Consider the following 13385-nt stretch of genomic DNA (forward strand, 5'->3'; position numbering starts at 1 on the left):
ACTTCAGTGACGACCAAAGACTTATAATTCGAGCTGCCTCGTTCAACCGTTGGTAAAACTTGCAGCAGCGTGGCGCAACTCAAATCCAGCAAATGCGGCACTAAAAGCTTACCTAATTATACAAAGAAAGCCAGAGTGCAGCCTCTCATCAGCGCTCACATTCAAATGTGTGAGATCAAAGCAGGACGGCAAAATTACCACAGTCTAAAGGCAGGTGCAAGAAATGCTGTGCATCTGTCTCAAAATCCCCTGTCCAATTTCACCCGTGAAAATCTGCTTCTGCTGTGGATGTGGATGAATGTAGAGAGAGAGAGAGATTGGGAAGTAGTTTTCCGAGCTGCCAGGGCATTATGTGAAACAGGCACCGTAATCAGATGACAGCATGCAGGTGTTTCTGGCACCGATTCTAAGTTAACATCTCCATTGTTCACTGCTGACTTTCCTATTCCCTATTTTCTATTGTCTTATTCTCTCTTCAGTGATTTTCCTTTTCTTTGTCAGTTTCTTTGTCGGTCTTCTTGCCTGTTGTCTTTCTGGTAGGTTATAATACTGACCCTCCTCTCATTCATCTGTCCCCTCTCTCTCTGTAAATAGCACCCTTGTTTGCAATCAAAACAAATATTCCTCGGAGCGTCTTCTCACAATGAGCCAATTAAACTGAAAAACTCAAAATTACATGCAGAGATATTGTAGAAGCTAAGAGGGGATCCTTGCGGCACAGCTGGACGTGAATGACAGAGAAACTGCGATTAAGCAGGGAGAAAGAAAACGAAGACGAGTGGATCCACAGAACACTCCCTGCAAAGCACAAACAGACCGTTTTGCAGTAAATATCTGAGCCACCGCCTCTCTCTCTCTCTCACTTTTCTCCTTCTCTGTGTCCTTCTCTTTATTAGAGTGCCATCTATCAGCAGTTTCTCAAATATCCCCCCAATATTACCATAGAGTGTCTAAGTTTAGAATAAATACCGGATCATTATTCTTGCCGCTGACTCAAATTTCATCTGTGTGGCAAACCTCAGCCATCTGAAACCACAGAGGTACAAAATAAGATGATATTTCAGGTACTGTGTTTCCAAGTCTGACAAAAAAGGGAAAGAAAGGAAAAACCTCCCAGGCAAGCTCTAACGACAAAACTCAATCTATGAACGAAATGCTCAAACAGCATTTTTTCGGATACATATTTAATTTAAAATCACTTTGTATTTCAATTTTTAAACTAACTTTTACTCTCTTTCTTTTCCCACTTTACCTCATACATGCTAATTCACCACCTTCTTTCCTAAAATCCTTTCTATTCCAGTCCACACCTCTGTTTTTCTCCTCAGGTCTGAATGGAAAACTCCAGCCTCACCTGTCTAAATAAATCCCGTACAGCGGTAGTTCCCAAATGTTTTTTCCTTGGTGCCCAACTTAACTGTATTTTAGAAAAGCAGACCGCCCTCACTAGCTCGCATGCACAAGTCTGTGCTCCAGTTTTCAAACAGATACTATAAAAGCCGTCATTGTACAAGAGGTTTCTGATCCACAATTATCAGTGTCAGATGAAGGAAACTCTGGAGAAGTAGTCTTATGTACTTCGTCATCAGCAATTTTACGTTTTGCAGTAAAAAATTTGTAAAATAGTGATTCTCTGATTGTAGGGAAACAAGGATGCTTTATGTTAGTATACACGTCACTTTAATCATCTGGTATGTGTGCTTTAATCTATGCAAATCTAATGCTGACCAACCTCAGAGCAGACAAGGCCTTGTGGACCCCCTGTGATCTTGTGGACCCCCCTAGGTTTCCATTGGTTCCCAACCTGGTTCCCAACCTGGGGCCCACTCCTTGAATATTTTATTCTGTTTTGAAACCATGTTTCCGTGAAATCAAGCAGCTCACCTGTAGTGAGTGATGCGGTAACGGGCTCAGAAGTAACATCTCCCTGTATTGTGATTAGACTGACGGTGTAGTGAGTGGACGGCAGCATCCCTTGGACCAGTGACCTCGTCTTGGAGCCATCCAACGTCACCTTAGAGGTGTCGGTCCCGTCGGCCGAGCTGTAGCTCAGAATGAAGAGGTCGGCGGGCGGAGCTGGGGCGCTCCATGCCACCGACACAGAGTCTGAAGTCACCTCTGACAAGTACAGGTGGGTTACAGGCCGGATTCCTGGAGGAATGGGGGTTTAAAGGTCACCGGACAGATTTCAACGACGAGTTACAATCCTGCTGCGATCGGGAAACGGTCGCCATCATTACAGAGATGACAGACAAGACGAGCAGTGATGGATGGAAGCAGCGCTGGACGGTGTAACACGTCGTTTACAATGCAGTTGAGGAAATGAGCCTGGGTATGATGGAGGTATGATGGAGGTGAGAGTCAGAGCAAACCACAATCATGTGGAAGTGATGGTTTAATTGGTCGTAAAGGGAGAAAATAATGAGATTATCACCATTAGGATGAAGATGTGATGAGACTGTTCAGAGCAAGAAGATGAAAAAAAGGATGAAGGCAGCAGATGCTGTTGTCAAAATGTATGATCTGGACGAGAGATGATGTAATGAATATGAACTAGTGTAGCGGCTGACGCAGCAACAAATGGAAGAAGATTTGAATTTAATTAGCCATGTGTGGACTTATGAAAAGCGTAAAAATGCAGCAACACCGACTTCTACTTTTCTGTTTTGTGCAGATTAAAGGCATCCTGTACAGGCATCCCGTGGAGCTTTCTTTGCAATCAGTCATCACTGCATTGTTTACACTGGCCTGCATCTTCCTGTTCTTCTCGGTGAACCTTTTATTATCTTTCACAAGTTGTCGACAGGTATTACTGCTCAGTACAGTGCAGTCAGCAGATATCTGTATCACATGGATCCTCTGATAGCAGTGCGCTCATGTGTCCACAGTAGAAATGGTAGAAGACAGGACATCCAAACATGGCTCTACAGCGTCGGTAAATAGAGAAGGTGATGGTTTCGCTTTAATTACAGGCGATATATTGCAGGAGAAGTGAGCGTCTGTGTATTGTGATAGCCATGGTGCCGATGGTTATGATGAATGCGCCGTTTTTGATCTAGATGGCGCTGACAAGCCATCTGCAGAGTTAATGACTTAAAAGCCAGCGAGATGCACAAACAACAACCACGCCAAAGCAATGCAATGCATGTGATGAGGGACGACAACCGGGGACAATGGCAACATTTACATGGACACTAGTATTATTAAGCCACTAATCTGAATTATAGTCAAATCAGAACAAAAATAACAAAGAATCGGACCAATCAGAATGAATTTTCAATCAGAATTAGAGGGGTGGTGCAACCAAAATAAGCAGCTAAAAACCATGTAAAAGCTTGTATTGGTCCAGTCACTCTGGAGTTCGCCTTTTTCTTTTGAATATTATTTTTAAAAATGTCAGGATAAAAAACCAACAACTCCTTTTCTGTTATTTTTCTTTGAGATTTGAGGCTCCGCCGAGAGCAGAACCAGTTTCCTCTTGATGTTCTGGAGCATGTAAGGACATTTGACATTTAATTAAGTTGGAACCTCTGATCTGAATGATTTCATGTTAATGCAGTCACTGATTCCTTAAGGAGGAACTTTCATTATGCGACAGTTGTATAATGTCTTCTATATTAGTGCAGGATCTTCACAAAGCTAAATTACAAACTGGGAGCTCATAGCTTAAAGGGGCATTTACAAGGCGACCAATGCTATTGGTTGCATTATGGGAAACGAGGGGTCCATATTGCCCCAATATTAACGACTTCAGATCTGTCTCTGAATATTTTACTGTTTAAAGATGGCATTATGAAAGTAAACTACATTTCCCCTGTCTCAATCATACTACAGTCAGCATCACGTAACTCAAAACCTCAACAGAAGAGCACAAATGAATGAATAAATAAATAAATGATTGAAAAAAAAATGATAAACAAATGAATCCTGTATGTAAATGAATGCACGCTGTCGGAACAATGATCAATGAACGATCTCCCACATGCCCGTTGACTAACGTAGTGTGAAAACCGAACTGCTATAATAAATAAGTGAATAAACGATGAAAGGTTTGTAGAGTTTTACCCATTCACAAGGAAATAAAGGTGAGACAGTTGATGCTCAACTTAAAGTCTGTGATTTATATATGATCAATAGGATGTTTTCTCTATTTCACCTGAGTGAGATGTCAGAAATATGATCAGCGGATGAGAAGACGTCAGGTGATTTATTCTTTTTTCCTCTGAAACGCTTGAATCATTCTACGTTCCCTTCCCTCTCCAGATGGGTAAAGCGGTGTTAACGAGGAAGCCACGTATGACAAAAGATGATGAATATGATGATGACGACAATGTTGATGGTGAAAACTCCCAGGACGGTTACAGAGACGGTGGAAATGAGAGCGGTGAGGTAAAGAATGACAAATCTGACAGCAGGTAAGCGCGCGTCCATCATTCTGACATCATCCTTCATCAGCTACTGCAAATCACATCGAGCTTTTTGTAAAAAAAAACAACAAAAAGCCAGCGGAGCTGAAGGAGACTGACAAGCAATCCGACGTGTAGCTGGACGTCTGATAGAAGTCTGGAGAGAAAGTTGGTTGAGAGGAAAGAGATCAAGCGGAGACGGGACGAGCAGTGGTGAGCAGACAACAAAACCGAGGGACTGTGGTGTTGAACGGGAATCAGAAGAAACACAAATACATTTAGATGCAAAACAGAGGCGCAATTAGGAAACACTTGTAACAAGCTCATTAGCCGAGTTGAATAATTTACCTCCGCTGATTGCTTCTTCAAAGTCTTTTAAGGCCCTCTGTTTTTACCTTTACCCGCTGCCACACTTTAGTTCATTATATTCACCATTCAACCTCATTACCAACCTCTGTCTTTAGAACTCTTCCTGAGCTTTCTGCCGTAATGGGCTGATCTTTCATGTCTTTATCTGAGCAGAGACACGCGGGAGGGAATTTATTTTAGCCCTGTCTGTTGACTGAGTGGATTATACTGATACTGTTTAGAAATGTTTATATATCAAGCTGATGCACTGAAAAGGATAAAGAGAGGCTGTTTGTATATTGAGGAAATACTGCTCCCATTTGATTACTACATTATCCTTATATCCTTTAAATATATGCGTGTGAAAGCTAATCTCTCTACCTGTGAAGGCGTATATGGTAGCTGCAGTGCTCTGCTGCCTCCCTCTTCTTGCTGCTACAGTGATGGTGTACTCAGTCCCGGGCTCAAGGTCTGTCAGAGTGGTGGTGGTTACATCTTTAGGAACTGTCAGCTGGAACAAAGAGGGTCAGTTCAACAAGAGCTTCCCTGCACGCTATAGTGCCTTGTAGTTTGTATCTATTATGCGCTCGGTGTTCAGCTCCTTACCTCTGTAGTGACGCCAGAAGAAGACGTGTAGGTGACCCTGTAGTGGTCGATGGGGCCCTGAACGACGCCCCACACCAGAGTGATGGTGTTGTCTGTGGAAGCTGTCACAGTCAGATCCAGGGGTACATCCAGATCTAATGGGGGGAGGGGAGAAAAAGGTTTCACAAAAAGCGCAGGTGCTGTTATTTAAGGAAATCTGCATTTGAGTGGGAGTACATCAGCAGTGTGAGCTACAGATAACGGTTTAAAATGTTAAATAGCATTTCAGGGTGCTTGGTTTTAATCCTTTAAATCCAGATTTGTTTACATTCAGGTTTACTTGCTATCAGTCTTGTTCTCTGCTCTCGAGGGCATGCCTTCATGCAAAACTAAAACTTAACAATAAAACAGCTCCATAACAATAGGAAAGACTCCACAAAGATCCTTTAACATTTCTCACTTAAGTGGAGTTTATGGAGTTTATAATCACTTATATCAGTATTTAGTATTTTACTGTTCATTGCGCTAAGCTAAGACTTCAGATGATGTCAGCTTGGTATTAAATTGGCCATTTTTCCCTGTCGCTTTATGAAACTAGAATTAACGTCTTTCACTTGTATTCCTCCACCAGCTAGTGAAGTTGTAGTTTGAATCCATGTCTCCCCATTCTCATGTAACCTACGGTAGTGTAGACTGTAGACAAAATGTATTAGAAGTGTTTTATAGGACATTTTGACATCACAGTGATGCTGACCTTTAACCTTATGCCTTGTCACTTTATCAGTTTGTCCTATAATTTATGATCATTTATGACATTTTTTTGCCGAAATTGAAGACATTTCCTCAAGGCGCTCTTGTGATATCACATTCACAAAAATGGTCTAGATGGACAGACGTAAGGAAAACCTGATAACTATAACTCTGGGCGTGGTTGTCGCTGGTGCAAAGGCACAGATCCATACCAAAATGTTCCCATACAGATTATCATCTCAGTTTCTGTTTTTAATCTTTTTTGTATTGTGTTTTTAAGTTCGTCCTTCTGTTTCCTGCAGAAATGTCAATACTTGTGCTGCTTGGCTTGCCTAAACCTTCAGTTTCTTGCAGCTTCCCGTCATAAAAAATAAATTCAAGTGAAACCACCGATAATGGAAATGACTTACAGTAACGTTTGGGCTGCTGTGTGCTGGGAATACAGCACATGATGTCAAATTCTTAAAAGGTATTTTAGAAAGATGTCACAGATGTGGTGCATTTTTAAAGTTCAAAAGGAGCGAACAGAACAGAGGTGTAGAACAAGCGTGTTTTTAAGGCAAATGGAGGCATAATTTTGCAAAGTGCAAAACACTTTCAGCCATTAAAATAACTGCAGGAAGTGGAGGAAAGGTGTGTGTGATGGGAACAGATTAGCAAAGCACCTCCACGCACATTTCAAAAGGAAGTTTAAATGGAGTCTCGTTTTTTTTTTTTTTTTCAGCCAAACAACTCAAAACACAATAAAAATTGAAATTGCTCATCAAGTACAGGTTAAGGAGAGGACCATTTACAAAATGGTATGCATTTTTATGGATTTAAAAGGGTGTAATGGGAACTTTGACCCAAACTAATCATATAAAACAGTCACAAATCTCCCTAAAAAACACAGCCTAATTCTTTAAAATGGCTTTTAATGGATGGAGTAGGAGCACTGACCCAGAGCACGAACTGAGAATTACAAGTATAATAACAAATGGACAGGCTAGCCTGAAGCTGAGATTTCCAGAACGCGCCACGATGAGTCACTTAGTGAACCTTATATGCATGAGCGAATGACTGTCTTTTTACAGTGGAGTGCAGAGAGTAATTCACTCACCTGTCCTTGCGTTCATTGTCTCTGGCTTACTCTGGTTGCTGCCTTTCATAGCAGAAATGCCGATGCCATACTCCGTGCCGGGCAGCAGGTCTGAGGCACAAAGGCAAACAACTAGTAAGTTATTTATCACAAAACACAACAAGAAAAACACCACACAAGCTGTTTCACATTCTCCTCCTCATGCAAAGTGCATGTCAATTAGACGGAGTTTTTCATAACAGCCCAATTAGCTCCACACCGGTGATGAGGTCTTGACAAATTTACATGCACATCAGTGTGATTTCTGAGGAAATTTTTTCATTTTTTATTTATTTATTTTTTTGCCAGCTGCATAATTGATCAGTTTCAAATTGAGGTTCTCAAAACACAGGAATAAAGTTTAAGAGGCGACGAGTGAAAAATGAGGAGGCGGATGAGAATTTTTGAGTAGACAGAAAACGAGAGTGACAGAGAAGGAACGAGAGCGGAGAAGAGAGCATCGATCGCAGCGGCCGAACACAAAAAACATGAAGATCTTTTGCTTCTATTCTTATGCAGGCCTTGCCCTTTCCACCGTCATGGCCTTTCAGGGGGAAAAAAAAATAAAAAAAATCCCTGCTGACCCCTTCTTTGTGACAGCTTTTCAATACGCCCGCAGGACAACAAGCAATTCTGCAGAAACAATCAGCAGCCCTTGAGCCAAGTGTTAGCACTGGAGATAATCCTGCCATGTAAAACAAAGACATATCCCGGCTTCTTCAGCACACATCACATGCACTGTCATAAAACATTGAGGAGGCATCAGGACAAAACCGGCACACAGAAAAAAATGACCGCACGATAAAACGGAAGACGAAAAAAAATCACGTCTCACTTACCTGTGAGTGTAGTCTTAGTGGTTGCCCCCTCGTTGCGCGGTACGATGACTTTATCGTACTGATCTCCAGCTAAAGTGCTGTACACCACCTCGTAGCCCTCCACCTACATTTAAACGCAGATACTTAAACCTCTACAACAATAAATGGAACATACAAATATACTCTCTCATAAATGAAGAAAGCATTCACGGTCAAATTTTTTTTCTGTGTATTTCTGTGGTTTGTTTGGCCTCGCCTCGGTATGATGTCGGACGCATGGCAGTGGAGAATCATGAGGAGGAATACATTTGCAGTGCTAACAGAGACAGGCTGGCTTTGCTAATGTGTTTGTGTAGTTATTGGGCTCCAAAATATCAGTGAGTGAAACAACACAATGTATTAAAACATCCATTAAAACATGGCTGTTATCGGCATTTACAGTACTATTAAAAAAAATTGATTTCATGGGGTTAAAGAAATAACCAGGTTTATCACAAGTATACGGGGCATAAGGGACACCTGGGGTTGTGACAAGTGACTCTAGACAATACTGAACATTATTTATATTTACATACATATTTAATGTAAAATGTAAAAGCCGTTACAGAATATCATACTGTATCTATGTAAAATTGAGTGATTATAACTGATTTATTAGCAGCATTTTAGTGTTATGGAGGTAATTTGAACTAGTTTAAAGTGTGTTTGTTGGTGTACTATATTACACTGCATAATGTAATGCAATGTATTTAGTTGCTTTTGAGCACTGACAGCTCCACATTACCTGAAAACGTTCTTTGATTTTTGTATCTGCGAGTACCAGATCAAGCCAGTTGTATCAGAATAAATGTAATGAACCAACTAATCAAAAGAGGATGCAAAACTGTCCTCAGAATAACTAAACCAATTTGTTCCGAGATGCTTACCCCGCCCTAGCTGAAAGGCAAATCAAGACTAATCAATTAACTTCGGTCCAAGTCTCATTACCTCAGCTTCACTGTTATCCCATTCAAGCTCGAGGGTGGTAGAGGTCTTGGACACGAGCCGCGGGTTCTTGGGCGCATCGATCTCTGAGAAGAACGATAAAGCTGACAATGTTGGGGACACAGAGACCAATTCTCAGGGATTGTGAGCAAGCAAACATCAGCAGTTTAAACAGCTTCAGACACAAGTCAAACCAAAGAGTCATTTACTAATCATCATTAGCTGCTGCACGTCTTTATTTTTAAATTAGGTTATTTTCTGCAGGTTTCAATTTAACTTGACTTTTCTATTTAGCTATTTCGCACATGCAAACATTTCACTCTGGATGTAGCTGAAAGTATTGTTTGCTCTCAAAACAAATCAGGATAATGCTTCCGTAAATGAATCACTTTCCTCTGCACAAACTTTTACAAAGAACAGATGCGTGCAACTTTATCCACTGCAGACAAACAATGTGGCGTGCATTAGGCCATATGTCATTACTGTTCTATTCCCAGAGGCAGGAACGGGATCACACACGCGCACACACACCCCCACCACTATCACCACATCTGCTTGCTGTCAGACCTCACCGGTTGTAAATTCAGTGGAAATGGATCCGCTCTCGTTTCCTTTCCTCACACCGCTCACAGACACCTCGTAACGCGAGCCAGGACGCAGAACCTAAGGATCAGAAGAAAAAAAATAAATAAAAAACACACAGACAGTTTGCACGGACTTATTTCTGTTTCTGTCTTGTTTTATCTCCAGACACAGAAGGCAGGCAGCCTCTCAGATTAGATTATCTAACAGGCATGACAAGTACAAACACACATACTCACAACGCAACCAGATATTGCTGCATTTGCCAAATGTTCATCCAAAGTTAAACTGTTTGACTTTTAAACTTTTTTTGACTTTTGTCTGCAGATGGCAAATGAGCACCCATAATGCTGCTGTGTGATCAGATCTGTGACCTCGAGACATGATGCACCACACACACACACACACACACACACACACACACCTGTAGAGAGTACTGGCTAAGGGTGGGCTGGAGGCGGAAGGTGGTCCGTGGGCCGTCTCCTCCTACGAGACCGTAACGCAACACGATCTGATCAATCTTTGCTTTTGGCGCCGTCCACTCCACAAAAGCCACGGTGTCTGACACGTCTCGCACAATCAGCTGAGTGGGGCCATCAATCACTGCAAAACAAATAAAAACGAAGCCCTGATTGTTAAGCTTCCTGTTGCCAATGTTACAAACAAAGCAATATTTTTGATTAGGGGTCGGTAATTGTGTCTCATGTGAGTAGATTTGAAACTGAGATTAAATTAAACAAAACTGAAGATTTAAGCAAAAAGAACAGTTAACGTGACAAGACATTTGTCGCCATTGTTCACTTTGATATTAAAACGGCAAACTTAAAATGTAAGGATGAAAGTGCGTGTCAGTCCTCGCGGCAGTAGACGTGGGTTTGTTATCGCTAACAGGTATTCTGACAGCCGATCATGTAAAACTTATCAGAGCTGACACGCGCCGAGACAACAGCCCCTTATCTGTGCAGGTGTAAAACACAAGCCACGATTTGAGTCTCTCTGTGCCGACTGCTTGAAAACAACACTTATTGGAGGTGAAGAGCACAAAACACACCAGGCGTGATGAGGAAAACACAAATGTCTGACAGAGGAGGGAGCCGCTCATCGTTTTCCCTTCCACTGTTAAATCATCAATGCAAATATGAAGACGTTTCAGTCAAGGTAATGGGGTGTTAGAGAACGTGATAATTAGCACTTTATTCATTAACCTGTTAATTAAACTCGTTCCCCAACAGCTATGGCTTCACATCTGTTGCTTTAACAGATGTCTTCAACGCGTAGGTGCCTTTGATCCCAAATCAGCACTTTTCTTATTAAATTCACCTGCAGACAAACGAAGATAAAGCGTCTATCTAATCTTAAATGAATTGTGTGTAGGTTACTCCACTTATAATTAGCACTCTGATTGTTTTTGAAAGTGTGACACGTCATTTAATGCTGAGGAATCGACTAACGCAGCACGCCACAACAGACAGATCAGCATCGATGTTGATAAAGTGAAAGCGCCATGCTGTGATGTGATGTGATGGCGTAATTACTCACTATTTCTGGCCCCGGGGAAACTCATGTGAAAGACACATTTCACACACACAGAGTGATTTAGGCCCAGCGCTCTTCTTTTAAGTCTTCTTTGTGCATTTATTTATTTATTTTTTAGATCTAAATAAGTCCCAGACTCAGCGTTGACATACTGCAGGTCCACCCTGATCCTTGATGTATTAGAAATTGGCCCCTTGGGTCTTGTCCTAGAAAACATCCAGAGGAAGACGGTCCCTACATCAGCTGTGCTCTCCCTCTGCTTTTCCTCCTCGTCGCACCCCCCCACCTCCGTCTCCGAGGAAGGATAAATCTTTGCTATAAATAATTTAGCGTCTTCAAATTTGTCTTTTCCTCTTTCTTTATCCAATAAGGTATCACGCATTAGGCCGCTGTGAATAATTAATGAGGGAGTGTCATGAATTATTAATCGATACTTAATTACAACCGTCGCAATGAACAAAGACTTGACAGGAAATTGATGGTGTTTTGACTGCGAGAAATCAAGAGCGTGAATTGTTATGTATGAGGTTTGAATTGGATCCATTACAGTTGTCTAAGTAGTGTCAGCTGGGAGGAGAGTGGCAGTAGGGGGGCGTACCTCAGTGAGGTTTACATGTTGTATATCTGGGCAGGCCAACTATGCCAAGGAGACTCCCACTGCTTATTTTACAATGCGCACTGTGAATAGTTACTTAGTGCAGGGAAACTGTGGTACATTTTGGGTTGAAATGATTAGCTAACATATTGAGTGATTAACAGAAAACCAATTAGCAACAATTATGTGCATAACTTAAGAGATTTCTGACACAAAAAATGTCAAAAGAATTGCTCCTGTAATTCCAGCTTCTCAAAAACAAGGCCTCTGTGTTCGCCTCAGTGTTAAAATAATTTCTTCTTTCAAATGCTGGTCGCAGAAAGATTCGCCCTGGGATTAATTAGAAGATTAGTGGGTTATAAAAATAGCCGCGCTGCAGTGCCACACAGTAACATTAATATGTTTTAGGTCTTTTTCTGCCAGCAGGATCGCATTATGTGCCAGAAAATAAGTCAGTAGGATAGCAGGAAAACATTTTAACGTATAAACATTCATTATCCCAACTGAATATGAACAGAGAAGTGGAGAAGCGGTTTATATGACTCATGAGCAGCGTGATTTATCAGCAAAAACAACAACAAGTGGAAGGCGGCGGCGGCGGCATCTCTGTATGGTGTCTGCGTGTCTGCCTGGTTTCTTCCTGAAGTCCAGACAAGCAGGTTGGCAGTGGCAGATATTTTAAACTAACTGTAGGTGTGAAAATGAGTGTGAATCATTTGTTTGCTTCGGTGATGGCCTGGAGATTTGTCTGTCGTGTGCACTGCGTCTCCAGAAAGTGAGTCCCTCAGCATGACAAACAGAGAATAAAAATAGATGGGTAGAAGGATGTATGATTGATTGACATTAATAATTTACAGCTCTCTCTTCAACATACATGTGGTGACGATGGCAGTGACTGGCTGGCTTCGACCCTGGTCTCTGAGCGCCACCAGGTTAACTGTATACTCCTCCCCCGGCCTCAAACCAGTCTGCACAAACGAAGTGATGGTGCTGGGCAGCTGTGCGGTCATCCCTCCATCATTGTCCTGGGAAAAACACAGACAAAGGTGGTGAGATGAGAAGAGACCGGGGCTCAGGTCTTATTGCACATTGTTTGCATTCCTTGAGTAAATGTCAGCGACTGCGAGACCCACGCTACTTCTCTCAGTGGAGATTCAAAAAACAACAACACTACCCTTACAAGTAAGACATAAACACTGATTCACGCAGCTTATTTCTAGGCTGTAAATTTTCTCTACGCCGTGGCCTTTTATCACAAGTTATTTGTAAACTTTTAAATGGTTTAGCACATTAAAATCCCAAACTGTGGTACTTTGCAAAAATGTGTATGCTCCAGTGATAATTCTGTGGCCGTGTTCTGCAGTGGCAGCACTCTGCACGTTTCCAAAGGCTTGTCACTCATCCATACGGAGCCCCAGCCATTCCCAGCTGTTCTCAAAGAGCCAGTGCTGCAAACGCACTTCCTGCCGACAGACAGATGTTACACCTACTGCTGGTCCACGATCCCCAAACGCCCGCGCTTCGAAAAAGGCTCGTATTAAAACAGAGCATATAACAGCTTGCTATTTTCCGGAATCAAATCTGTAATTAGGAATGTAATCCATTTAATCACTTCGACTAAATTACCAGGGTGGGCAGTAATGGTAATGCTCCAACAACAAACG

General features: G+C 41.9%; 1 protein-coding gene across 1 annotated transcript in view; it reads right to left on the reverse strand.

Annotated features, from left to right (window-relative positions):
* The window catches only part of tnr (tenascin R (restrictin, janusin)), a 64562-nt gene that overhangs the window by 33644 nt on the left and 17533 nt on the right, over positions 1-13385 (reverse strand). The window contains exons 9-17 of the mRNA XM_084546800.1: positions 12596-12746; positions 10015-10193; positions 9581-9671; positions 9012-9112; positions 8046-8148; positions 7189-7278; positions 5361-5494; positions 5136-5265; positions 1885-2151 (exon numbers count right to left, since the gene is read on the reverse strand). Of these exons, the coding sequence (XP_084402926.1) occupies positions 1885-2151; positions 5136-5265; positions 5361-5494; positions 7189-7278; positions 8046-8148; positions 9012-9112; positions 9581-9671; positions 10015-10193; positions 12596-12746 (1246 nt within the window). The remainder of the gene's footprint in view (positions 1-1884; positions 2152-5135; positions 5266-5360; positions 5495-7188; positions 7279-8045; positions 8149-9011; positions 9113-9580; positions 9672-10014; positions 10194-12595; positions 12747-13385) is intronic.

The sequence above is a fragment of the Chelon labrosus genome (assembly GCF_963514085.1).
Source record: "Chelon labrosus genome assembly, chromosome: 6".
Lineage (NCBI taxonomy): Eukaryota > Metazoa > Chordata > Actinopteri > Mugiliformes > Mugilidae > Chelon > Chelon labrosus.